This window comes from Haliotis cracherodii, unplaced genomic scaffold (genome assembly GCF_022045235.1).
Source record: "Haliotis cracherodii isolate W230 unplaced genomic scaffold, xgHalCrac1.p SCAF_7, whole genome shotgun sequence".
NCBI lineage: Eukaryota > Metazoa > Mollusca > Gastropoda > Lepetellida > Haliotidae > Haliotis > Haliotis cracherodii.
Genome location: NW_027266330.1, coordinates 19,360,158 through 19,386,860, shown reverse-complemented (window position 1 = coordinate 19,386,860; position 26,703 = coordinate 19,360,158). Strand labels below are relative to the sequence as shown.

Below are 26,703 nucleotides of genomic sequence, written 5' to 3'. Positions count from 1 at the left end.
TTGGGGGTCATTTTTAGCATTTGGTTCTAATGTTATACCAAAGTTGGAGTCGATCTCCATGAACACCCAATTCTATGGGAACAAAAAAACCTGATAATTTTTTTAGCAATTGAGTTTTTACCCTTGGGTTTCTATTTTAATTGGGTTATTACATTTTTCATTGGGTAACCAATATTTTTTCACTCATCTATTCATCACTCTATTGGGTTTTTCCCAAAGTAGTGAACAAATTAAGATTTAAAAAAAAAGGAAATAACTGTTCTAAATATATAGGCTTGACATGGAAAGTAAATTAGCTCATTATTGTGTTTTGGAAATTAGCTCCTTTGTATTCATGCTGAAAAAGCTTTAATGGGTATTTACGTGAGCTGTTTTTATGTATTTGAGTTTTTCATTTAATGCATGCATTTCTGTACGCAAGTTGATTAAAAGTAATTGGGTTTTGAATAAAAAAATATAAACAAAATATATTTTTTTTGTGGGGGGAAGGGTTATTTTACGCAAATACGCTGCTTATCTGTAGCTCTGGTAATGTCAGTGTTTGAGCTGTAAGGCCCGTGACAGTCCTCACTGTGTGAGTGTGTTACCTCCTTGTGATGCAGGTTATACTGTGTGACAGCCCCGTGGAGATGCTGGAGCATGTGGACCCGTCCATGCTGACCACGGATGTGGGCGGGGCGCTGGAGTATGACCCCAGTGAGTGGACGGAGCACAGATCGGTGAGTGTGATGAGGGGTGAAAATAATTTATGATGACTTTAAGGTTGCAAGGGTTGGTAATGAGTAGAATTTTATGATGTTTTATAATTTTTTGCAACTTTGAATCGTCATGAAGATGCTGTGAATGGACTTGGAAGTGTTCCCATGAAGGATTTTGATTTTTTGTTGGGATGAACCTTATTTGGCACCTGGAGTTGAAAATATTGACAATGATGACAGCAATGAAAATGAAGATAAGGATATGATGTTGACACAAAATAATTGATGATTATTTTGATTTGTGATGATGATGATGATGCTTTGGGGCAATGATGATAATGATGATGATGAGAATGAAGATAAGGATAATGTTGACACAAAACTAATTGATGATTATTTTGATTTGTGATGATGATTTGGGGCAATGATGATGATGATGATGATGATGATGATGATGATGATGATGATTTGAGGGTGTGATGATGTTGAAATCGTTAATCATAAGACCATGCCTTCCACTCATAATTCAGCAGAATTTCATCATTGTTTTCTAGGCTATAGAGAAGTTTGCATTCAATGTGGATGCAATAGGCAAGACTCTAAATAACCTCGTCAAGAAACTGGATGAGACAGACCTTCCAAATGACGTTCCGGGAACGGAGACGCTGATAAAAGGCCACATCCAGGAGAGGAAGGAAGTGATGGAGGATGTAGCCAATGCAGCCAGTCATGGCGACACGTTACTCAAGTGTATCAGGGGAGAAAACTCTGAAGTGCCTCTAGTCAAACTCACCAATGTCTTGGAGCTGGAAAGGTATGTCAGCAAGCTCCATCCCAGCATGTGACCTTTGTCACTGTGAGGAGCTTGGTAGGCCTGATCAGCAGTACTATTATATCAGGCAGGCTGAAGTTATCTCCCTTATGTAGCTGTACAGCCAAGATCCTTCACAGCGCATGACACCTTCGTTACACTCTCGGTAACATCAATTCCACCAGTGAATCTTGAAATTTGCCCTCCAACCCCAAATGTAGTAACCTTTATACTTTGGTTTATGTCTTTGGGAATGCCATCATAGTTCATTTTGAAAAGCTTTACGACTGACCATGTTTTCCAGATGAATTTACTTTGTTGTTTGTATAATCAGATTGGTTCGAGATTGAAGGCTAACGGAAAATCACTTAACTTCCCCGTTACGTTCTAACAATACCAATCACATGATAGTTGGAATGAAATAGATATTCAAATTGACAAACAAAGATAATTAAGCTGGGATAAGAGTTACCAGCTTCGCAGCAGTCATGGCTTGTTTGAAAACATAATGGTCATTCGGTTGTGAGTTCAACTCCAAGCATGGTTGTGGTCACCTGTCACAGTAAGGAGTTTTGACATGTGGCAGCGATAGTATAGAGAGCTCTGCGAACGGGCTATCGCTGTGAGGAGCTAGGCTGTACAGCAAATGTGTGTGAGAGTTTATGTGATCTTTTTTCTGGTACAGTAAACTACGTCTATAACGAACTCAAAGGGACTACTGATTTTAGTTCGTTATAACCGTAATTTGTTATAAGCATATATACAGCATAACTACAGCATACAGTCGGGACTAAAAAGTTAGTTCGTTATATCCGTTAGTTCGTTATAACCGTAGTTTACTGTATGTTGTAAAAACCCGTAAAGCAGGTTTTGTGCATCCCAGTGACTCTTATGCTAATTATATTGTTGGTGATTTAAATGTGATTAGCCAGGGTATGAAACTCCCAACATTTTCAGCCAGACCACAGGGCTGGCTAGCTGAAATACTTGCCAGCCCTGACCAAAACCTGCCTGCCCACTATAATCATATGTTTCTCAGGATTATTTAATTAAAACTTTAAATCAAATTCATTGAACATGAAGTAATGCAAGAAAAGAAATAGCAAACACTTTTTAGGTCAGAATTGTATTTAATATCCTAGAATACATCATGTAAATAATGCTTATCATCGGGAAATATTTAGAATATTTTTACATATGAAATATAACCCGACCGTCGGGCAGGGGGATTTGAAAATCTGGCAGCCCGAGTTGAAATCAACCCGTCTCGGACGGTCGGGCAGGCAGGTATTTCGAACACTGGATTAGCCCTATAATACATTTTCCAGCACATTCAAGTGTTGTTTATATAAATTTCTAGGAATGGTATTTATTGAACTTAGGCTGTACACACTTCAGCTTAACTATTTAATTACTAAACTGTGTTGTTCACCACTGAAATAATGACTTAAATTGTTGGGTCAGTGTCTGTTGTGTACAGTCAGAGAATCTGAGAATCAGAGAAGTGCACATAAAATCCCTTTGTTAACTAAAGCATTCAATGATCAGAATATCGATGTGTGCTCAATAATTCAGATTATTTATTTAGAATAGAGAAAATGATTTATTCATTAGGACTTATATTTTTTTAGTTTGTTTATGAGCCTGACTGACCAAAAATTGCTGAAATTAGAACTTTTGGCAAATTTAGGGATCATTAATATTTTTGTAGTGAAGACTGAGCAAACAATTTCATAAAGATCCCCCCTCCCCTCCCCCCCCCCCCCCCCCCCAAAATAAAAAAATAAAAAATCCCTAACATTTTTTGTTCAGTAGATAGCTGTTTTTTATATATTTTTCCAAAGTATTTGACATTTAGGATCAATAAGAGCTGCTGTGGCCTCATAATTGTGTGAAATGTGGAAAATGTATGGCATTCAGTGTCATACAATCCAATCCATATAACTGAATCAGTATTTAACAATGTTCTCCTAATAACTTCTAACAGTTTATTAGTTATTATCATTCCCTGCCATCAATTGGAAGGAGGATATAGAAATGGGTCCTGTCCATCCATCCAGAGTAGAACTCAAAAGCTATGAGAGATATTTTAACCAAATTTGGCACATAGATAGGCCTAGTGGTGAACTGGTGCCTTTTGATAGTTTGGGATTTTTTAATAATTCATTCTTCGAATGTCCATCGCAACGACTTGGACTTGGACTGAAAATGGCGGTTGTGCTCTTTTTCAGAGCAGATCTTGAAAAACGTACAATATTTCTTGCCGTGCACACAACTTGACATGTCATACTGGCGGGGGATATAAGTATTTCCTGCTTGATTCATCAGAATTTAATAACCTATTACCTTTATAACTTTTTGAATGAATTCATAATATTGAAAAAACTGCTGATACAGCACAAATCAACATCCGTAACCTAAAACAAGCATATCCTCTATGAAATATATTCAGATATGTTTTTATTACTCAACACTCATTTCATTATTTGACAAATTTCAAAATTAAAAAGAAATAATTAAATAACCATTTCCTGCCTCGCACTAAATAGGAAGACTAATTTGAATACTTCACATTTTGATATAAAATACAAATATAAATATTGTCTGAGACAAATTTTCAAATATGATTAGTTTCTTGGTAAATATTGTTATACAGGCTTTACTCTTTCCAGCCAGACTGTCTAAGGGCTGTGAGCTTGATGCAGCCATGTATGTTTATAAAGATTGTATTTAGACGCAACGATGCTCTGAAGTGTATATTTATTGACAATGGATGCAAACACCACGTGGATCTTGCACTGACCGCTAGGCTCATCCACAAGGGTCATCTCAGAGGAGCCGCATCAAGTGTCTTAAATAAACATCTTCTGATGTCGTACTTAAATTGATGTTGTGCTAAGAATAGAGGTTTGTTGATTCAGAATCAAGCTGAGTGGCCAAATTGCACTTTGTTAAGTTCCATGTTGTTTGATGTTGTCACATGCTGCGTGGACGTGTGTTTATATCGTGTGTTTATAGCGTGTGTTTATATCGTGTATACTTGGATGAGGCAGGGATTTATGTAGACCAGCTCAGAGGCCGATATTTGGCCTCATGCCGCAGCAAATGTCATTAAGATTTCCCAAATTGGAATTATGAATTTCCCATTTCATGTAATAAATATCAACTAAATTTAATCTTTTTAAGGGTAAACTGTATTTCCCCGATAACAGGACCGAAAGAGAAGTAAAGGTTTCCGTGCTTAGTTATATTTTATTGCATTGAATGCAATGTCATAATAACTCCAGATAACTTTTTGAGTAATTGAGTTTTTACTCGAAGGTTTCTATTTTAATTGGGTTATTACATTTGGTAACCAATATTTTTCCCTTATCAAGTCATCACTCTATTGGGTTTTTCCCAAAATGAGTAAACATTTTGAGATTTTAAACAAAATGAAATGTTTTAGATGTATATAACGGTTCGAAATATGGGCTTGACTCGGGAAGTCAATTAGCTCGTAATTGTGTTTTGGAAATTGGCCCCTTTGTATGCATGCTGAAAAAGTTTCATTGGGTATTTACGCATGATTTGAATAGTTTTGGGGGGTATTTTACGCAGATAAGCTGCTTATCAGTAGCTCGGTAATACAATGTTGAAATAGCTTTAAATTAAAAAAATAAGAAGTATTTAAATAAGAAAAAAAAAATTCTATTTTGCCTGCAAGGGGCACCTTGTCTTGAGTCCTAGATAAATCCCTGTGAGGATACAGGTTATGTTTACATTTGTGTCATGCTGGATGATCCATGATGTCAGTTGGAAACCATGGATGGTATAAATAATTGTGCTCTCTCCAAGAGATATGTATAGAGTGCAGGCATGGCTATAACTTTTTTTAAATGTTTTTGGTGTGATTGAGCAATTTGTGTTCCGAAATCTTGTAATTTCATTGAACATATATCATCAAAGGAGTTAGTAATAGTGGTTTAGACCCGTGAAGATCCAGGGAAGAATAGGTCTTCAGCAACCCATGCTTGCCGTAAAAGGCGACTTTGCTTGTCGTAAGAGGCGACTAACGGGATCGGGTGGTCAGGCTTGCTGACTTGGTTGATGCATGTCATCGATCCCAATTGCGTTGATCTATGCTCATGATATTAATCACTGGATTGTCTGGTCCAGTCTAAATTGTTTACAGAATGTCGTCATATAGATGGAATATTGCTAATTGCAGTGTTAAACAAAAAACAACCAACTAAATCATAGTGGTATATGTTTACTTTTTGTATACCTGGGTGCCGTTGTACAAAGCGATCTTAGCGCTGAGGTGATCTTCGGAACTCCCATACCTTAACATAGACTTATGACAGTCTTAGTGCTAAGGTAGTTTTATACAACGGCACCCTGGTCATCTATAAAATATCTGATTGTATAGATATTTTGTATACTTTAAGAAGAGGTGTTTGCACACATATGTACACCCACCGACCTCCCTTTCTGCTGTTTGGTAAATGAGGGGTGTTTTTCGTGATTGGGCTATTTGCATTTAGTAATGATGTAATATTGTTGAAGATATGTCACGATTTATGTTTACTTTTAGAATACCTATGCCCTATATAATTCCCAAATGTTTGGTATGCTTAAAACAATTAGGGATGTAAGGGTGTGTTTTCCCCCTTGGATCAACGTATGGTGTAATTGTTGTCATCGATTAATATATTCTTCAACATATTTGCAGGCTTCTTGTTCAGCTTGAAGAGACAAAAAAGAAATTTGGTGAATTCTGGAAAACCCATGAAGACAAACTACGTCAGTGCCTCAAACTACGGGAGTTCGAAGAAGAATTTAAACTTGTGAGCATTTTGTGAATTTTAAAGCATTTACTCTGCTTTGGTTCCACTGTAATGGTCTGCAGTTTTAGCCACTGGTCCAAAGACCAGTCAAGTTAAATTTTGTTTGGTCTAGCTAGATGAGCTGTAAATGATTGAGAGTTAGAATTGGTCCTAACCTATGCTTATCTTAAAACGTGACTTAATTACTAGACCTAGTTGTCATGCTCGGTGACTTGGTGCATTGCGGGTCATCGTAACCCATTGGTGTGAGACGTTACTCATAATATCAATCACTGGATTATTTGCTCCAGATTGGATTATTTTCAGGCTGCCTTAATAACTGGACTAATGCTGAATGTGGTATTAAACAAACCTTTTTTTTTAAAAACCCAGAATTATGATATTCCATATACTATTACCAAATATACTGAAAATGATTCAAAGAGATGTTCCTCGCACAGACTTGCTGTCAACAATATGTATGTTTCTGCTGTTCAGATTCAGTATGCCATAGAGCGCCGTGTCGAGACGTTGGAGACGAAGATGTCCGAGACAGGGGAGTCAGTGTCACAGGTGGAGACTCAAATACGGGTTTTCGAAGAATTTGAACCGTCAGCTCGGGTAAGTGATTTCTGATTCTTACATGAGTGTACAAATTTTGAATTTATTCTCTTTGTAGAAGGTGAGACACCAATCCATCTTTTCACTTTCAGAGGTTTTAATCATGAGCTCTGTTAGTTAGCTTGATTAACAGTAACCAGAAACCCTGCAGTATAGTGTTCAATGCAGTCTGTCTGTCCAAACAAAGGGACATTAGTCTGTACCCATGATTTGTCTGTCCAAACAAAGGGACATTACTCTGTACCCATGATTTGTCTGTCCAAACAAAGGGACATTACTCTGTACCCGTGATTTGTCTGTCCAAACAAAGGGACATTACTCTGTACCTGTGATTCTGTCTGTCCAAACAAAGGGACATTACTCTGAACCCGTGATTCTGTCTGTCTGTCTCTCTCTCTTCAAACAAAGGGATATTATGCTGTACCCATGACTCATCTGTCCAAAAAAGGGACATTACTCTGTTCCCATGATTCATCTGTTCAAACAAAGGGACATTACTCTGTTCCCATGATTCTGTCTGTCTGTCTGTCTCTCTTCAAACAAAGGGACATTACCCTGTACTCATGTAAATATAAAACAGGAGAAAAATTTGACAAATAATTATTGTGTTCAAGTTGACCTCCAATGTATTGAGTATTTAAATATGTTAGTAAGACAAATTAAATAATTTTTGTGATTTTATTTCTGGGGGTTGTTTATGATTTTGAAAATACTACATTAGTTAAGTGATAACTGTTTTGATGTTGCAGTTGGGATATTCTAGATTGATATTAAAACAAAACATTTTATCAAAATTATGTTGTTCTATTTCAAGAACAACTCGTCCTTGACTTTATGTCAGTTTAACATACAGACAGAAAGCCTGCTATTGATGTTCTGCCTGAATATTTGTTTGGACAGGATTCTGCCTTTTGTGGCAAAGATCAATTTGTAACCTTGAAATGAGCAAATTTCCTAAAAAAGCATTACCTTTCTTCAAAGTCTGCTGTGAGTAAAGATGAACGCAACCGAAATAGCTGCACAAGATCTAGGCAAATAAAAACATCAATTTCAATTGTCTTTTCAAAATACAAAATCGTCAGAATAAACACATTGTATCTTTTTTTTCACACTAACAAATGTTGTTGTAAATCTGGGAGTAAATTGTGTAAAATTCCTGCTCAAAGTTTGTCAACAGAAAAGTCTGCTATCATCGAGAAAAATTGCCGTAGAGTTATCGACATTGCTCTAAACACTGCTGCTTCAGCATTTTGTCATTTCTGTAATGTTTGTCAATTTTCTTCCAATCTTTTCCCCAAACAATGCTTTCTGGATTGTTTGTGCATGGCTGGTGACGGATAGCTCAAAGTGTTTTTTGTGACATCATATATAGTTCTTGCTTAAAAAATGTAGGCCTGCACTTTCTAGACAGTTTGGTTTTAAGAAAAACATTACTGATATATTACTGATGTATATTATGTCATGTTATGTTTAATTGTTGACACATTCTGAACAGTCAAAGCTGTAATTATCCATTTTTTCTTGTCCTTTTCTTAAATTGTGATATTGATGATAGAAAATAAACTGTAAGGTGATATTTCATTTGTGTCATATAATTTTCTTTCCTGCTTATGCTTGTCTAATTCATCACTTGATTATTGTCAGATGAGTTTGATTGATATTGATGCTGACATTTAAAAAATCTGTTTTGTGGAAACCAGTGACACATGCTGTTATGAATCAATGTCACACTGCAACAGCCTGCCAGGAGCCAGGAATCTGTTTTACATATTCCCACATTTGATGTTCAAGTATTCCTGTATGTAGGCCTGTCACTATGTTTTCTTCTGATAACTTCCATCACTGTTGTGCCTTTAACACCCTATGGAATCTGTTTTGGTAGATAATCTGTTTATTCTCTGTCATTGATGTATTGAATAATCATGTACAGTGAAGTATCGGGTGATGGAGAGTGTCTTCAGTGTCGCTTGTCGTTTGTAAAAGGCATCTTAGATGACAAGGCTGGACAGATTTGTGAAAGTGACCAGCCTGTCATATTCTGTAGGGTAGGGGGGTGTTGCTTTGGATTTTTGTTGTAGCCAAAATATTTTTTAAGGCCCCAAAAAACAATTCTCTGAAAGGAGGAGCATGTCATTTTGTTTTCCAAATATATATTTTCAGGACATTCAGCATGTACAGCATCCAGGGTTTTGTTTGTTTGTAAAACTGAAGATAAATATATCCTGGAACAAATTATTATTTCTCCATATTTGCATTTAAACACTTCCTAAACAAGTTAGCTTCGTTGTGATATTTAGGCCCACTAGTTCCAGGACATGCCCTGGATTAAACAGGAAGAGCGTGGGAGTCAGGACTCAGCCCTGTCCTAGTCCTTATCCTAAAAATGCCAATTGAGGAAGGAACCGGCCAGGTATATCCCCCTGTGGTTAAAACAGGAAACATCGATTCGTCCCTACATTGTAACATTCCTCCTTCAAGTGTTGGATATGTTCTAACAGCTTAAAAATTCCTCAAAGTTTTCTCAAGTTGTTATTTCAGCAGAATAGAAACAATCGATGACGGGTTTTGCAAATGTGTAGGAAGGAATGTGCTGAAGTGATGTTTAAAGTATTCTTAAGTTAACATCTAAATATGTGATGTCAAATGTTTAGTGATTAATATTAATAGATGTACATATCAGCTGTAATATGTAACTGTTTGTAGGGGTGTCCTCTTCAGCAGCATATGTAGCCAACAAGGCTGGGCTACTGTACCTTGTGATGTCAGGATGAGGCACTTGTTTGTTTAGTTGTAGATTTAAGATTAAAAGATATAACAGTTATTACTTTGAAAGCGTCAACAAAACTCTTTTCTGTAGTGTAACAACAAAACAAAACTATTGTTTCAACTTTATTAATCAAAGAAAAGATTTTTAAAATTTATGCATTCGTACATAATACCTCTTTTAATACTTTTACAAAAGTGTGAAATTCTGGACGTTCATAAGAATCCTATATAAAATATAATTTATTTGTTAGATTATTCATTTTTGCACAAATATCTCCACATTACAACAAAAATATCTTGTAACATCTTTTCTGTATGGTTTTATGCCTCATCCATCCATGAATGTTATTGATTAGTTTATCCTTTCAAAACATGTTGTTTATCACTTCCTGAGAGAATCATTCTCTATATTTACAAAAATGAGTAGTTTTGAACTAAAACGATTCTTTGAAGGTCTTAGCAGGGATTAATAATAAGAAAATGTTTATGTAAAATATATAAACAGCCAAGAGAGAAACAAATCAGCTGACTCAACAGAAATGTGATATAGTGTCTATTCAGCTTGGAATCCAATACATCAGCAAAAAACATAATTAAACAAGATTTAATGGCGAAGAACGTTTTCTTCTTGGTCAAATATAGATCCCCAAGTGCATCACAGGAGACAAATATTTCTGTGTACATGGTTAAGGGGTCAGTATACAAGTGATCAACAAGAAACCTGTTCACAAGACCAGTCTCCCGCTACTATGTTGATATTTCTTGTATGAGTGTAGAAAATGTTCCAACGCAAACCTTGGAGACGAGTTAGCTGGGGTCACGATCCACAGAATCAGTTGGGATCAGTTCACAGAGGAAGGTTGTGCCTTGTGGTTGCATATTGTGAAGAACCGACCAGCTGGGGGGTTGGAACTGTCGTGTGCAATATGGTTCGGACCTATATACATGAGGGAGATCGGCATCACGGAGATAAGATTCATCGCCATCGATATAGGGTTGATGTTGAGGTAGGAATGAACAATCTAATAGGCACATTTTTTATATATCATATTTTATTATTTGATTCAGATTTTGTACACGTATAACTGAATCACTGAGAAAACTGCAACTTTGGAAGGGTTTGTAATTATTATGTGTCAACTCAGCAATATTCCAGGCATATCATGGGGGCCTGTTAACAACTTGGACATCTATTATGTAGGCCTATTTGTAAGCACTAAGCTGAAATTTTGTTGTAATGGTCTTTTCTTTACCCCTCCCACCAAATGTTTTATATTTTTTTTAAATTTGTAAAGATATATGAACAACTTGATTCTTTGGTACAATCATGTTTTGTTTTTATATTTTGTAATACCTTTTAGAGTACCAAATGCAAATGTTTCTATTATTTTGTTCCTAAGAGACTGACGATTTAATACTCTTGTGTTTTTTGTCTTTTTGTTTTTTTGGGTGGGTGGGTGGGAGTAATTGGGGGTGTGTGTGGGGGTGGGGGCAGGGGGGTGGTGGGGGGGGGGTGGGGGTGTGTGAGTCTAAATAAATTAAACAAATCATTCACTGGAAATTGCTGAAAGTCTTGAATAGCCTAGTGGTTAAAGCGTTGGCTCGTCCCGCCGAAGACCCAGGTACGATTCCCGACATGGGTACAATGTGTGAAGCCTATTTCTGGTGTCCCCCGCCGTGATATTGCTGGAATATTGCTAAAAGCGGCGCAAAACCATACTCACTCATTCACTTGAATAAAAAATCCTCTTTGGCCTCTCCTTTCAGAGAAACCAATTGTATGTCTTGTATTATCTTCAGTCATAATTAGGAATATTAAATGTGCGGCAAAGGTTTCCTCTGTCAACCAAGTCTATCTTCCCCCAAGGCCATAAGGATCCAGCTATGCATGCAGGTGTCTAATCATAGCCAATGTTATCATTGAACTAGCAGGGAGGAGAGGATACCAAGATCTCATATCCTGGAGATGAAAAAATGTCTGTCGAGAACACTTGGAAATGCCTCTAACTTACAGTGTTGGTGTGAAGGTGATATGGCAACATGATGGACAGCATCTTCTTCATCAGATGTAACGTTCCTGTCTCTTTACTTCCTCTTCATCAGGGGGCGGTCGGGTAGCCTAGTGGTTAAAGCATTCGCTCGTCACGCCTAAGACTCTGGTTCGTTTCCTGACATGGGTACAATGTGTGAAGCCCATTTCTGGTGTCCCCTGCGGTAATATGGCTGGAATAGTGCTAAAAGCGTTGTAAACTCCTCTTCACTCCTCTTCATCTGGTTGATGGGCAAGAAGTTGCCCTGAAACGTTGTTAGAGGTACTTAAGAAGTTATTATACTCAATGTTTAAGTATACTAAACTACTGAATGTCTAGGAAGACTTTAAGGTTGAAGCTTCAGTTGAAATTAGATTTGTATTGCGTTATGTTTAGAGTTAAACATTTTACATAATGAACTGATTTGTTTTGTAATGTTGCATAATTCCTTAATACCAGTACCATATTCGACATAATAAGCGCCCAGGGTGCTCTCAAAATTAGAAATAGGGGATTCTTATAAGAATATTATTTTGGTGAAAAAAAACATATTGAAAGATCGTAAATTTCGTGGTTTATGCTGACAGCCTGAAATGTTTATATACGACAGATATATTTTACCAGAATTGCCAATAATTAAGGGTGCATATAACACACAAGTGCGTATCATATACAAATAAATGCAAGTGTACATTGATCAATCAGAAGTGGTGCTAATTGTGATTGTTCACTAGCCGATACAATTAGCAAATATTGCCATTGGTGCTTATTAGAGTGATTCGCTTATTATGTCGAATAAGGTAATTGTATTTTTCTGTATTTTAGAGAATAACGAATGTTATGGTTATGTCATAGATTGGTTTTATTCAATTGAAAATATAATAATCATTTGTATTTTTATAAACATAGGTTTTTAATTATTTATCAATTTATAGCCACATTTACGTTAAAAGGGAATCACCTGATATCTGTTTCTTCTTTGAATGAAGAAAAATTGTCAATAGATACAAAATATTTGATAAACATAATCATAATCAATAATAGTCATAACTAGTCACATACTTTGTACCTGTTTTGGTATCATTGATTAAACATGTCTGTTCAACCATTTAATAAAATAATTAAGAAGCAAAAATTTCAACCATTTAATATAACAATTGATAATATTTGTTCAGCAATGTAACAAGTTTTTCTTTCTCTGGCCTCACGATGTGAATAAAAAGAACAACACCGCCAAACAATATTTCACTGCTATTGTGCACACACGAACAATAATTTCTAAAGGCTTTTGAAATATTGAGAAACAATTATTTTGTATGCTGGCCTATGAGCTAGTTTCACATAGCACGCGGCACAGCTGAGGTCGCCTGGAGAACAAGAGCTTGCTGGTGTACACACATTTACCTCACGCTCTCCTGACCTCCATTGACAGTTCACAGAGCATCTTCGTCTTTATGGAGCAACTTACGCTGTACCATATATGCACCTGAATAGTGGAGTAGAAATTTCCCAGACATCCGAGGGTCAGGATATTTGTGTTGTGGGTATTACCATGCACAGAGAGCTTGATGGACAGGTAGGATGTGTTTATTTCAGTGGTGTTAATGTTGATATCGGGTTGCAATTAGCAGGTTGTAAATTTCAGGTTGTAAATTTCATGATGTAATGACTAGGTCATGCAGCTGTCTCCTTGCTGAGCAGGGAAAGGAGGCATCCGTCTCTGAATCAATACTCGTGATATACAGGGTTGTTTCCTTGCTAATGTCACAGTTCTATTTCATGCATACCTGTAGCTTAGGAGGCTGGTTTCCTTGATATCACATGATATCACATGTATACCTGTAGCTTAGGAGGCTGGTTTCCTTGATATCACATGATATCACATGTATACCTGTAGCTTAGGAGGTTGGTTTCCTTGATATCACATGTATACCTGTAGCTTAGGAGGCTGGTTTCCTTGATATCACATGTATACCTGTAGCTTAGGAGGTTGGTTTCCTTGATATCACATGTATACCTGTAGCTTAGGAGGTTGGTTTCCTTGCTATCACATGTATACCTGTAGCTCAGGAGGCTGGTTTCCTTGATATATCATGTCTATTTCATGCATACCTGTAGCTCAGGAGGCTGGTTTCCTTGCTATCACATGTATACCTGTAGCTCAGGAGGCTGGTTTCCTTGATATATCATGTCTATTTCATGCATACCTGTAGCTTAGGAGGCTGGTTTCCTTGCTATCACATGTATACCTGTAGCTCAGGAGGCTGGTTTCCTTGATATATCATGTCTATTTCATGCATACCTGTAGCTCAGGAGGCTGGTTTCCTTGCTATCACATGTATACCTGTAGCTCAGGAGGCTGGTTTCCTTGATATATCATGTCTATTTCATGCATACCTGTAGCTCAGGAGGCTGGTTTCCTTCATATCACATGTCTATTTCATGCATACCTGTAGCTCAGGAGGCTGGTTTCCTTCATATCACATGTCTGTTTCATGCATACCTGTAGCTCAGGAGGCTGGTTTCCTTCATATCACATGTCTATTTCATGCATACCTGTAGCTCAGGAGGCTGGTTTCCTTGCTATCACATGTATACCTGTAGCTTAGGAGGCTGGTTTCCTTGCTATCACATGTCTATTTCATGTATACCTATGGCTTTGGAGGTTGGCTATTTTGTTACATAAATTCCTGGTTTTAATGCATATGTCTTTATATTTTTGAAGATCTGTTCAGTTCTATGTTGGCAGAAATATTTTGCATAGTCAATGTCGGTTCCAATCAGTTGAACGCCTAAGACCCAGGTTCGATTCCCGACATGGGTACAATGTGTGAAGCCCATATTCTAGTGTCCCCCACCATGATATTGCTGGAATATTGCTAAAAGGGGTGTAAAAAACAAATTCACTCACTCATGCCCATCAGTTGATGACTAATTCCTTGCTAATAGCGCCTTGGAAATTTGACAGTTGGTGTTAAGCTAATTTATTCATGAATAGGACAATTTACCTTAACGTGATCTGGGCAGTGTGGAATACTTGAATTGGTGGCTACTGAAATCTGTTGTGGAATGTTTGTGGCTCTGCAAGTGGTAGTTTATTCAACTGTTGTACATTGTTTCTATTTGTGACCGTCTAGGTGTCACAAAACGATGTATCATTGTGACAACAATGTCATAAACAACCTTGTGCTTGTATATATATATTATTCACAGAAACGCGTCCTTGTCACCTGCACATCAAAATGAATCATGAAAAAATCCATTATTTTGAAATCAGTATGAGTGACCTAGTTTGTTAAACCGATGCCCTGTCTATTGTGCATGTTCTGCAATGGACAACCTGTCATGAAATATGCAGGACCTCCCATCACCTGTCATGTCCATTTCATGATTTATGCAATGCTAAGGGTGGTTCATAGTTGTCCTAGATCTTATAACAAATCTGTTGTCAGTGATATACACGCACAGGGTGTGGTTCAGGGGATGGAGGTTGGGGTGGGGATTTAATCCTCACCCTCATTGAAGATAAACATTCAAGATGTAGTATACACCATATGAAATATACTACACATGAAATATACACCATTTGAAATATACTACATATGAAGTATACAACATAAAATGTACTACATATGAAATATGCACCATGTGAAATATACACCATAAAATATACTACATATGAAATATGCACCATTTGAAATATACGACATAAAATATAATACATATGAAATATGCACCATGTGAAATATACGCCATAAAATATACTACATATGAAATATGCACCATTTGAAATATACGACATAAAATATAATACATATGAAATATGCACCATGTGAAATATACGCCATAAAATATACTACATATGAAATATGCACCATTTGAAATATACAACATAAAATATACACGAATCTACATTTTACTATTTGTGACTGAAATTACTTTGGGGAAATGAAATGTCAAGGATTAGGAATTAATGTTAAGACTAATGTTTATTGTGATAGAGATTAATTTTGTACATGAACAATATTTATAGAATTATTATTGATATATTTTATTCATAAGGAACTTCAAAAAGCAGCATGTATGCAATCCTCCACTTTGAAATATGAATCAGTAAAATTTGGAAATCTGATGTTTGACTTATTTTATGCAATGAGAAAAGCTTTGTTCACCAGGCAATAGAAAAATTAATGACCCGTTTTCAAATAAGTTAAGATTTATTTTGAATCATAATCATGATTAAAGATGAGTCCAACTGCAGTGAAAAGTGAACAAAGATTACACATTAAGTGGGCTTGTTGCCAGGCAAACTTGTTGTAACAACGCCAAGGAGCTACACATTGATTCCCTGTGAAGCTGTTACGGAACCAAAGCATGATTTTCTTCTACGTGGATGCGAATAGTAATTTCAGATCCATCACCTTGTGTCAGACTGAGAGAGAGATTGTCTGAGATTATGATAACAAATTGATGAAGATATTAGGAGACTAAGAAGTTGTGTGGTATGATATAATCAAACAGCATTATAAAATGTATGAAGTTTCTCATTTATATACTGAAATATCCGCTTAATACAAGAATCTGGACAAGAACGTCAGTTGCATGTCTGCAGGAGAACCATGAACCTTCTTCCACTGGTTTGGGCGTTAAATATTAACGGCATTGTTGATTGTGAAAGTTTCATATATCCTGGTGATAAACACGGTAATTAGTGTCTGCCAAGATGAACAGCTGAATCTTGGTGGTTAAGAGGATTGCCTGTGCTAACATTTACCCTTGAGGACATTCATGGCATTTCTTATTTCCAGTTTGAGTTGTGTCCCTTTTCCATGCCAGGATCCGGTTAAGACCAGATTAACCTTGATTTTGATCTTTGGTCAGACCACTTCTGCACTTGTGGGTTTCTGAATAGCCAGTTTCCATCTGTGGAAACCCGGGTAAGTGTCTGTCTGGCCTGTAAGGAGGCCCTAGTGGTTGATGTGACACGACTTGCTTGTCATGCCGCAATTGACTCTATTCATGCTTGAGTTACCAGACCTATGATGGTGAGTGAGTGAGTTAGTGAGGTTTTACGTCGCTTTTAGCAATATTCCAGCAATATAACGGCGGGGGACACCAGAAATGGGCTTCACACATTGTACCCATTTCGGGAATCGAACCCGGGTCTTCGGCGTGACGAGCGAACGCTTTAACCACTGGGCTACCCGACCACCCGATGTTGACAAATAGGTCTAATTAAAACATGCAAATATTTTATAAAAATAATCCTTTGTAACTTGTGATTACGATAAATTCTTTACATGACAGGTTTTTATGGAGTGAACGTTTCTGTATACCTCGTCCTTTGATCTTGTGATGTACAAGTGATAACTCACATTGTTAGAAGCTGGGTTACTCTGATGAGGCACAGGTTAGAATTGGTCTTCACCAGCCATGCTTGTTGTAAGACTTGATTATGTACAGGCCATCGTCACATAAGTGGAATATTGCACAGTGAGACATTAAACAAGAAACAAATGTAATATACCGTATTCGACGTAATAAGCGCCCAGGGCGCTCTCAAAATTAGAAATAGGGGGCTCTTATTAGAATATTATTTTGAGTTGAAAGATCGTAAATTTCTCTGGTTTATGCCGACAGCCTGAAATGTTTATATACGACAGATATATTTTTCCAGAATTTAATTGCCCATAATTAAGGGTGCATATAACATACGAGTGCGTATTATACACAAATAAATAAGTCATGTGTAGATTAATCAATTGGAAGGGGTGCTAATTGAGATTGTTCACTAGCCAATATATTAACAAATATTGCCGTGGGTGCTTATTAGAGCAGGGCGCTTATTACGTCGAATACGGTAATCATGATGTAATTACACAAGATCAAGTTGAAACCTTGTTGGACCCGTGGAGATCCGGGGTAGAACAGGTCTTCACCAACCAATGCTTGCCGTAAAAGGTGACTAGGATTGTCGTAAGTGGCGACTAACAGGATCAGGTGGTCAGGCTCGCTGACTTGGTCGATGCATGTCATCATATCCCAAGTGTGTGGATCTATGCTCATGATGTAAATCACTGGATTGTCTGGTCCAGACTCAGTTATTTACGTACAACAACAAACAAAGAAACAAAACAAATAAAAACGTACAGTACATATTTTCTCAGTTGGTATGCCAAGAGACACATGACTATAGTCAGGGTTAATTTGAATTCATTTTTTGTATATTGTAGCCTATATCTCTACAAATCTTAAAAAGAAATGTAGAAATATAGGCTACAATATACAACAAAATATTTTCATTCCAGCATTTTATTTTACATTTAAGGTAGGTTTGTCAATTAAATGAAAAAATAAATAAATTGTTCTGCCAAACATCAATATAAAATATCGATAAAAATTTTCAACAATTCCAACATTGAAAAATTCACATTCCTTCATCCATTGCCTATGAATGTTCATACATCAGTTTACCTTTAAGGAATTTTATATGTAAAGCAAACATGGATGAACTGACACCATTTAGGAATGTCTGGATTCTGGTAGCTAGGGCTACGTGCCATCAGCCTTCTTTTATGAGGGGAGGGGCTAACTTGCCGATGTGTGTTGATGAGAGTTTACTTGGTGCAGTGTGTAATAAGTTAACAGAATCTAGTAGGTTACATCAATATTTCTTTCATCTCCATATAGCTTGCTATGTAATGATAGCAGGCGCTGAGATCTGAACACCTTAGTTATATTGATCTTTGTGTAGGTTTAAGTTGAATTGATTTTGTGCTCATTTTTTATGTCAGTGTGTAGCATTCTATATCTGGTAAATCGAGATTTGGTATGCATTTGTCACATTTACATTAATGGGTTGCTGGTTAAAGACGTAGCTCTAAACTTGTATCATATATTTATGTAAAGCGTTATGCTGAGGGGTGGTGGGTTGGTCTTGTGGTTACAATGCTCGTCACGATGAAGGCTCTGGTTCAATTCCACACATGGGTACAATGTGTGAAGCCCACTTCAGGGGTCCCTGCTGTGATATGGGTGGAATATTGCTTAAAGCCGTGCAAAACCATGCTCACTCTATTCACCTTTTTTTTTAGTAAGGCCTGGGTTTGAAATTCCAGATTGTACTGCGTCAATCCTTGTGTTTAGGAATCAGTGTCAGATATTTTGTTTGTTTGTTTGTTGTATAACGCCGCACTTAGCAATATTCCAGCTATATGACAGCGGTCTGTAAATAATCGAGTCTGGACCAGACATTCCAGTGATTGAATTGAAATCATGAGCATCACTGTCAAATAGTGATGATACCACCCACTGCTGGCACCCTTCACAAACACATGCAAAAACAAGTCAATTCTTCACCTGAAAACACACGGGAGTTATAGGGTATTGAATTAGAGATGATTTTTGTCACTGATGTGTCAAATTTGGATACACATGACTAACATAGCTGGAAATTGAAGCTGGATAAATCTGGATTTAACTGGAAATGTCCTCCACATGTCTGCTATTACACTTTTTGAAAGACCAACCATGTGCAATATCAAAGTCTGTTAGTTACTTTGACAACAATAGAGGCAATTAAACTTGACTGATGAGAAACAAACTCGCAAGTCAGGGTACGTCAGTGTTTTAGTTCCATTGGCTGGCAATGGTTCCACAACCAAATTCATCAATATTCCTGACATGATGCCATTGTCCACAGGCACAATTGATCGTGTCCAACCTACTTCATTGTTCACTGTACCTGGACAATCAACTCTTTGCCAGAATTATCGGTGGAGAAACGTAAGACCATTAAATCCAAATAATCAATGCTCCCTCACAGGGAGGGGTTAGTTTACAATTTCAGGTTTGGCTCGAGTTCAGCAATTTTGGCCATTGAATATAGAATAATGCAAATTTCTGCATTGTTATAATGGGGTTTGTGGGAAACATGTTTACTGTGTTATTGCCGTTATTTAAAATGTGATATATATGATATATAGGTCATGCTGGTTTAAGTTCTTGTGTTACATCTTGAATGATACAAAATTAAAAATATAAACTGTTTTAAGGGTCATTAGAGGTTGGTATCCCAATACAATTCTTGAAATGAAATAACAACACAACCACAAACAAGTTATGTCCAAAATAAGCATATTTTAAATTAGCACTGTATTTTCAATTTATTTGCTTTGATTCAGGGAATTTCAAGGCAGGTTCTTCCATGAAGCGGGGACACGGGTGGCCAAGTCCTCTAAGGCGCTGCGATCTGCTGTGCAGAGTTGCTTCCCTTGGGCACGCCAGAAAACTATGATTTTGGGTTCGAATCCCGGTTCGCCCTGATTATGTTTCTAGGTTTGTCAGCACCATACCCGTGCTCGTGGGTTTCACCGAAGTGGTAAACGTCTGAGACCTGCATCACTTCGGGCTTTCCTCCCACATTAAGCTGGCACGCCGCGATGTAACTGGAATACTGTTAAAAGCGGCGTTAAACCCAACTCACTTACTCACTCTTCCATGAAGCCGGAGTGAAATGGCCTGGCATCATATGATACAGGTGGCTCAGTTGCCAAAGGATTGCAGGTTGTTGTGCAGAGTTGCTTCCCTTGGGCACGCTAGAAACTGATGAATGTGGGATCGAATCTCAGTTTGCCCTGATTATTTTTCTAGATTTGTCAACACTACACCTGTGTTCATGGGTTTCACCAAAGCAGTAACTATCTGATACCTGCATCACTTTGGGCTTTCCACCCACATTAAGCTGACATATAGTTAATAATGAGTTAATATAGCTTAACTCACTTTGTAACAATGTAACTTTATTGAAAGCATTACAGATAAGTTTATGCCAAGAATACAGAATCAAAATATGTATGTAAACAATATGTAGATCTTTTAAACTACCAGTTATAGTAAAAGCTGGAGTTCTTCGTCAATATTATGATGAAGGTAACTTTGTATCAGTTTGATGGTAAGAAGAAAAATTTCCTCCAACGGTTGTTGTTGCAATTGATTTGATTGATTTAACGCTTGTGTGCAATTGAGTACATCGATTAAACGTTCGTGTTGCAATTAAGAACATGACAGAAATATTGTTGAACTTTGACTGCACTTAGAAGGGATCCAGTCAGACTGGTTCTAGCACATGGAGACTGGGGAAACTGGTTGGTGTATCATTAAACTATTTCAGGGCAGTCAGTCATATTTACATTGGAAACAGGTATGTGATGGATATCGTGGCCCTGCGAGTGGCTACAGGTTACACACAACCAAATGTTTTCCCATAGACTTCTATAGTAACGTTATTTTTTTTTCAAAAATAACTAAGTATTCAACAGCTATTACCTGTACGTGTGTACACAGTTTGGCCTTAGAGCAGCAATAAAAAAATAAAAAATAACTAGCTTAGCCAGCTCCTTTTCCGAGTACCGGAAGCTAAACACAACACCCCCAGTTTCGCACCAAATGTCACCTACTTGAAAATAGCTGTGGTCACATTCAGCATAAGTCATCATGTTGAAAAAGACAGTACTAAATATAGAAAAACATGGTCAGTTTTACTAACTGGATGGATGTACATTTGAAAGACATAAAATTCTTACAGAATATCCTCCAATCACAGCCTGCAGATATCTCTCGATCTGTACTGAAGGCTCCCTACGAAAACCGCACTCTCCAAACTGGTTCTGATTTGGTGTAGTAGAAGCTGTAGTGTAGGGGGAGAGAGGAGACAACATATTGGTCGGGATAACCATTCCTGATAAATATATCCGTGAATGAATAAATGAATGAATGAATGAATGAATGAATATGTGACAAGTGATGCGTTGTAAGAGGCGATTAACGCGATCAGCTGGTCGCGAGGCTCGCTGACTTGGTTGATGCATGTCATCTGAAACCAACTGCGTATGTCGATGCTTGTGAAGTAAATCACTGGATTGTCTGGTCCAGACTTAACTATGTACATAACACCATCAAGTAAATAATCTACGCTTATAACAAACTGACAGATATAACGAACTGTATTTTTTGGTCCCATCCCTTTGCTGTTTATACGATGGATATATGATTATAATGAACTACTGTTATAACAAACTAAAATAAGTGGTCCCTATGAGTTTACTGTATCTGGAATATTGCTGAGTGTAGCGACCCCGCCTCCGTGGTCTAGTGGTAGAGCGTCCGCCCGGAGAGGGGAAGGTCCGGGGTTCAGTCCCCGGCCGCGTCATACCAAAAGACGTTAAAAGATGGTACTTGTTGTTACCCTGTCTGGCGCTCGGCATTAAGGGGCTAAAACAAGGACTGGTCGGCTAGGAGTCAGTATACTGTGTCTGAGTGGGGTATTCATGTTAAACTGCGGCATGGTATCTCAGTGTGCTAGCACCATAAATCGGCATCAGTCCGGACTAGTACAAGCAGCCACACAGACACACACACATACACGTGCATGCACGTCGCTATATAAGTGCAATAATCTTGGACGAGACGTTAAACCCCATTTCACCTCACCTCACCTGTGTGCAGCATTAAACAACAAACAAACACACAAACAAACAAACAAACAAACAACCATGTCACTGAACAATGAAAAGAGTATGTCATAACCTTATTTGAACCCAAAGCTATGACAGAGCCGTCAATATTCCAATCTAATGTTAATACCTCTATTATGGTATACTAATTCAGTTCCCAATGAATATAGACTCAAGCTGAAATAGATAGGTCATAGCCAGTGATGCATAATCATTTGAACAATGGCCCAGTTCAGTAACTATAAACCAGTCGTCTGTCCACACTGTCGTGTGATTGAGGGGAGATATGTGCCACCTTGGGGATCATAGTGCTATACATATGATATATGGTATTGATTTCAGTGATATATAGCTCAGTTATATAAGTATATGGACATTGATATATTGAGAACAGTAGTAGAAGGCTTAAGATGGCATGAGTTTAGATCTACAAGCTGATTGTGTTTAACATGGGACAAAGGAAGTGCCGTTAAAGGTGCATGACCCATTTTTTTACATTATTTAAATATGGTAGATTTTACATTGAATTCATGTAAAGTATTTATGCAATATGTCTTGATATTGTCACAAAAATGACAAGTCATTAATAAAGTGGGTTTTTTTTTACAATTCTGCCTTATGAGGGAGATAAGTATTTCCTTATCAATCCCAGGGTTGTTAAGTTTCAAGTTTTTTCTATAGATAAACATTGTACATTTCATAACTTGTCAATACTTCTCCACCACAAAATACCATTAAGAAAGAATTGTACTGTATATTAATCTCTTACAACCAAATTTGATATGTTGCCGAAAATTGAAACACTTAATTAAAAACTGTTAGAAAATTGGTCCATATAAGCTCTACTGTATGAAATTAATTACACATTTAAGAAACTGTTGAAAAAATTTGTCCTTAAGCTCTACTGTATGAAATTAAACACACTTTTAAGAAAATGTTGAACGAAAACTTGTCCTTAAGCTCTACTGTATGAAATTAAACACACTTTTAAGAAACTGTTGAAATTTTTTTTGTCCTTAAGCTCTACTGTATGAAATTAAACACACTTTTAAGAAACTGTTGAACGAAAATTTGTCCTTAAGCTCTACTGCATGAAATTAAACATACAATTAAGAAACTGTTAAAAAAGAAATTGTCCTTAAGCTCTTCTGAATGAAATAAAACATACAATTAATAAACTGTGAAAGAACATTTGTCCATATGTGCTCTACTGTATGAAATTCTGAATTTAAATAAAATATAATGTTTAATATTCATATCTTACAACCTGAGTCCTTGACACAGTGCAATTTGAATGAAATTGATTTGTTGTAAGGCCGATAGGAATTACAGGGGTGAGCTCTGTGGTGTTCAATTTCCAAGCATGAATATATAATGCTTTGGTAGTCAGCTGATCGGAGAGATCTACTTGGGGAGTTATACTTATCTTCTGTCTACATGTATATTTCATGTATATTTCATGTAGACATTGATGACCTGCTATGATGTGTGGAGATGGCGTCTATTTCTGTCATACAGTACATGGAGTTTCAGAGTTCACCTCTAAATGTTCTAAGTACAAATGGTATTTAATAGATTTACAGACAGGGTGGCTCAGTGGGCTAAGGCCCTGCAATTTGCTGTGCAGAGTTGCATCCCTTGGGCATGGGTTCGAATCCAGGTTTACCCTCATTATGTTTCTAGGTTTGTCAGCACCATACCCGTGCTTGTGGATTTCACCAAAGTGATAAACAGCATTAAATCCAACTCACTCTCTCAAAGTGGTGTTAACTCCAACTCATTCACTCAATATAAACAGACAGGTAGGGGAGTAAGCCTTTACCTCTTCATTCACAAAAAATGCATTTATTTGGGCTTTTTTTCTGTCAGCTGACAATTCTTTTAGGTCATTTAAGAAAAGGTTTAAAAATATCATTTTGTTTCTATTTCAGCTATATTTCATTTTGGGTGTTTTTTTTTAAAGTTCTTGACCAAGTGCTGAATTAAAAAAACAACCAGGCCTCAGATTCTTATAATGGACATTCATGGTGGTGTGTTATACACGTAATAGCCTATATACTAACCAGTAATACTTCCACGGCGAGATCTACATTTGAGACATTTTGTAACAAGTAGTCTTATACAATAACTACAGGATGCAAGATAATGTTGTTTGTTAGGGTCTATTTGAGGGGAATGTTGCTCAAACAATATGGAAATAGTTGTTAAAGCAAACATGCAAACATAAACATCATCAAAACAATCATATCATTAACCCAAGACATTTTCACAATTTCTTTTAACTAACAAGGTTAAGGCAGGCTTTTCCATTAAAGTTTAGGTTTTGCCTGGAGTGATGATAGGAAAATGTAATTAAATGAGATCAATTTATCATCACAAAATGAAATGCATGTTACTGTCCTTTGATCTGATCGGCCGCGTCATACCAAAAGACGCTAAAAGATGGTACTTGTTGTTACCCTGTCTGGCGCACGGCATTAAGGGGCTAAAACGAGGACTGGTTGGCTCGGAGTCAGTTAAACTGATTGGTATCTCAGTGAGCTAGCACTATAAATCGCCATCCGTCTGAACTAGTACAAGCAGCCACACAAACACACACACACGTACATGCACGTCGCTATATAAGTGCAATAATCTTGGACGCGACGTTAAACCTCATTTCACCTCACCTCACCTCACCTTTGATCTGTCTGTGGTGTCATGCATAAAAGAATCGTATTTCAGTGTGTGTTTCATTGGTTCAAATTTAGCTGAAAAGGGCCAAATTAATACAATAAACTACGGCTATAACGAACTCAAAGGGACCACTAATTTTAGTTCGTTATAACCATAGTTCGTTATAAGCATATATACAACATAACTACAGCAATTGGTCGGGACAAAAAAGTAAGTTTGCTATATCCGTCAGTTCGTTATAAGCGTGTTCATTATAAACATAGTTTACTTTACCATGATATGAGTGAACATGTAAATAGTTGTGAATATGCTTATACTGATGATTAGATGCCCAAGATGCCCTGCTCTACATGTAGCACCCGTCACAATTTTATACTAAAAGTAGGTGTTTGTTTGTTGCCTGACACTGCACAGTAGAACTCGCGCCTTACTAATATCTGCCATACGTGTAACACTAACCTAGAAACTGCAACAAAAAAGTCCACACATGTCTGTTTTATGTCAATTTCATGTCAGTTTCAGAGATAATGGGGTCTGTTCTTATCTGATCACTCATGTCAGTGTCATTTCTACTGACTGAGATTGACACACACAGCTTTTGCTTGTTAATTTCGACAGGCAGGTCTATAAATGTGGATCATTCATAATATATAGACCTAGGTGTGTCTACTGTTTTCGTTCAGACGGTGTCTATTGCAGGCAATCACATTGCCTTGACAGGTTGGATAGATGAGGATTTGTTAATTGCGGAAATTATGAAATTCGTCTAATGTTTTGTGTTATTGGATCTTTGATGTGTTACTGATTTTGATTAGATCGGTTCTGGAGTAATATTTGTATTTGACGTTGTCATGGAAAGAGCTGTGAGTTACCATGAAAATCTTCATTGAAGAGGAAATCAGAGGAAATTAACCTTAGGACAGGCATTGATGTGAAAAGTGAACATTTGAGAAAATTGGTTTCTGTCACAATTGATGCCCTATGATCATATATCTGTTTTCACTCTAAATCCTGACTCATCCCTGGAAATATGATCTGTCTGATGGAAGGTGTGGCAGTGCCAGTATGCTAAAAAGTGTGAAGTAATGTTTCATGTTAAAGTACATGTTTATATTTTATGAACAGACATATATGGGTTTTCTCTGTCCCATGGTGCCAGTACGTGAGGTATGTAGTGTTATGCCATTATGCTGTCAAGCTGTCAGTTTATGTTATTTGGGCAAGACTATTATGTCTTGATAATTTTACAGGTTTATAGTTGAAAATCCAAAGCATTTAGAGAAAAAAATAACTATGTGTGTCTCATTGGTGAAATATTTGTATTTGTGAAAGTCTTCCGTCACAATTGTAAGGAATTATTTTTCAGCTGGCTTGGTTTGTATAATTTTGAAACCACAACAACAACAACAACAACAGCATCAACAACAGCAACTTTAATAATATCAATTCCACCCATAAAGCACAATAAAGTCACAAATGTTCAATCTGTTTCTGAAAAAAACAAACAGCTTTACAAAAATATGAAAGTACAAACATCTAAACACTCATTATTCTTATTTTTCAAATTTTGGGAAACTACTGATACCTTTCAGAAGGTCTTTCAGAAAGATTTATTTCCAGAATTCCAGAATGACATGTCACATCTCCTAGCACAAGTGTGCATTTATTCCATTTCACCAACAACGGCTGCCTGTTTCCTTGATTTGACAGGTGGACATGAGTGGTTTAAGTGTTAATGGTGTTGGAGCTCTTTGCCCTGCACACAACAATGTTCAAGTA

General features: G+C 37.0%; 1 protein-coding gene across 3 annotated transcripts in view; it reads left to right on the top strand.

The window, feature by feature from the left end:
- Positions 1-26,703, top strand: part of LOC139447303 (guanine nucleotide exchange factor DBS-like) — a 146,940-nt gene that overhangs the window by 63,363 nt on the left and 56,874 nt on the right. For all 3 annotated transcript variants that reach the window (XM_071228601.1, XM_071228599.1, XM_071228600.1), the window contains exons 6-9: positions 603-719; positions 1,253-1,512; positions 6,224-6,338; positions 6,816-6,938. In XM_071228601.1, the coding sequence (XP_071084702.1) occupies positions 603-719; positions 1,253-1,512; positions 6,224-6,338; positions 6,816-6,938 (615 nt within the window). The remainder of the gene's footprint in view (positions 1-602; positions 720-1,252; positions 1,513-6,223; positions 6,339-6,815; positions 6,939-26,703) is intronic.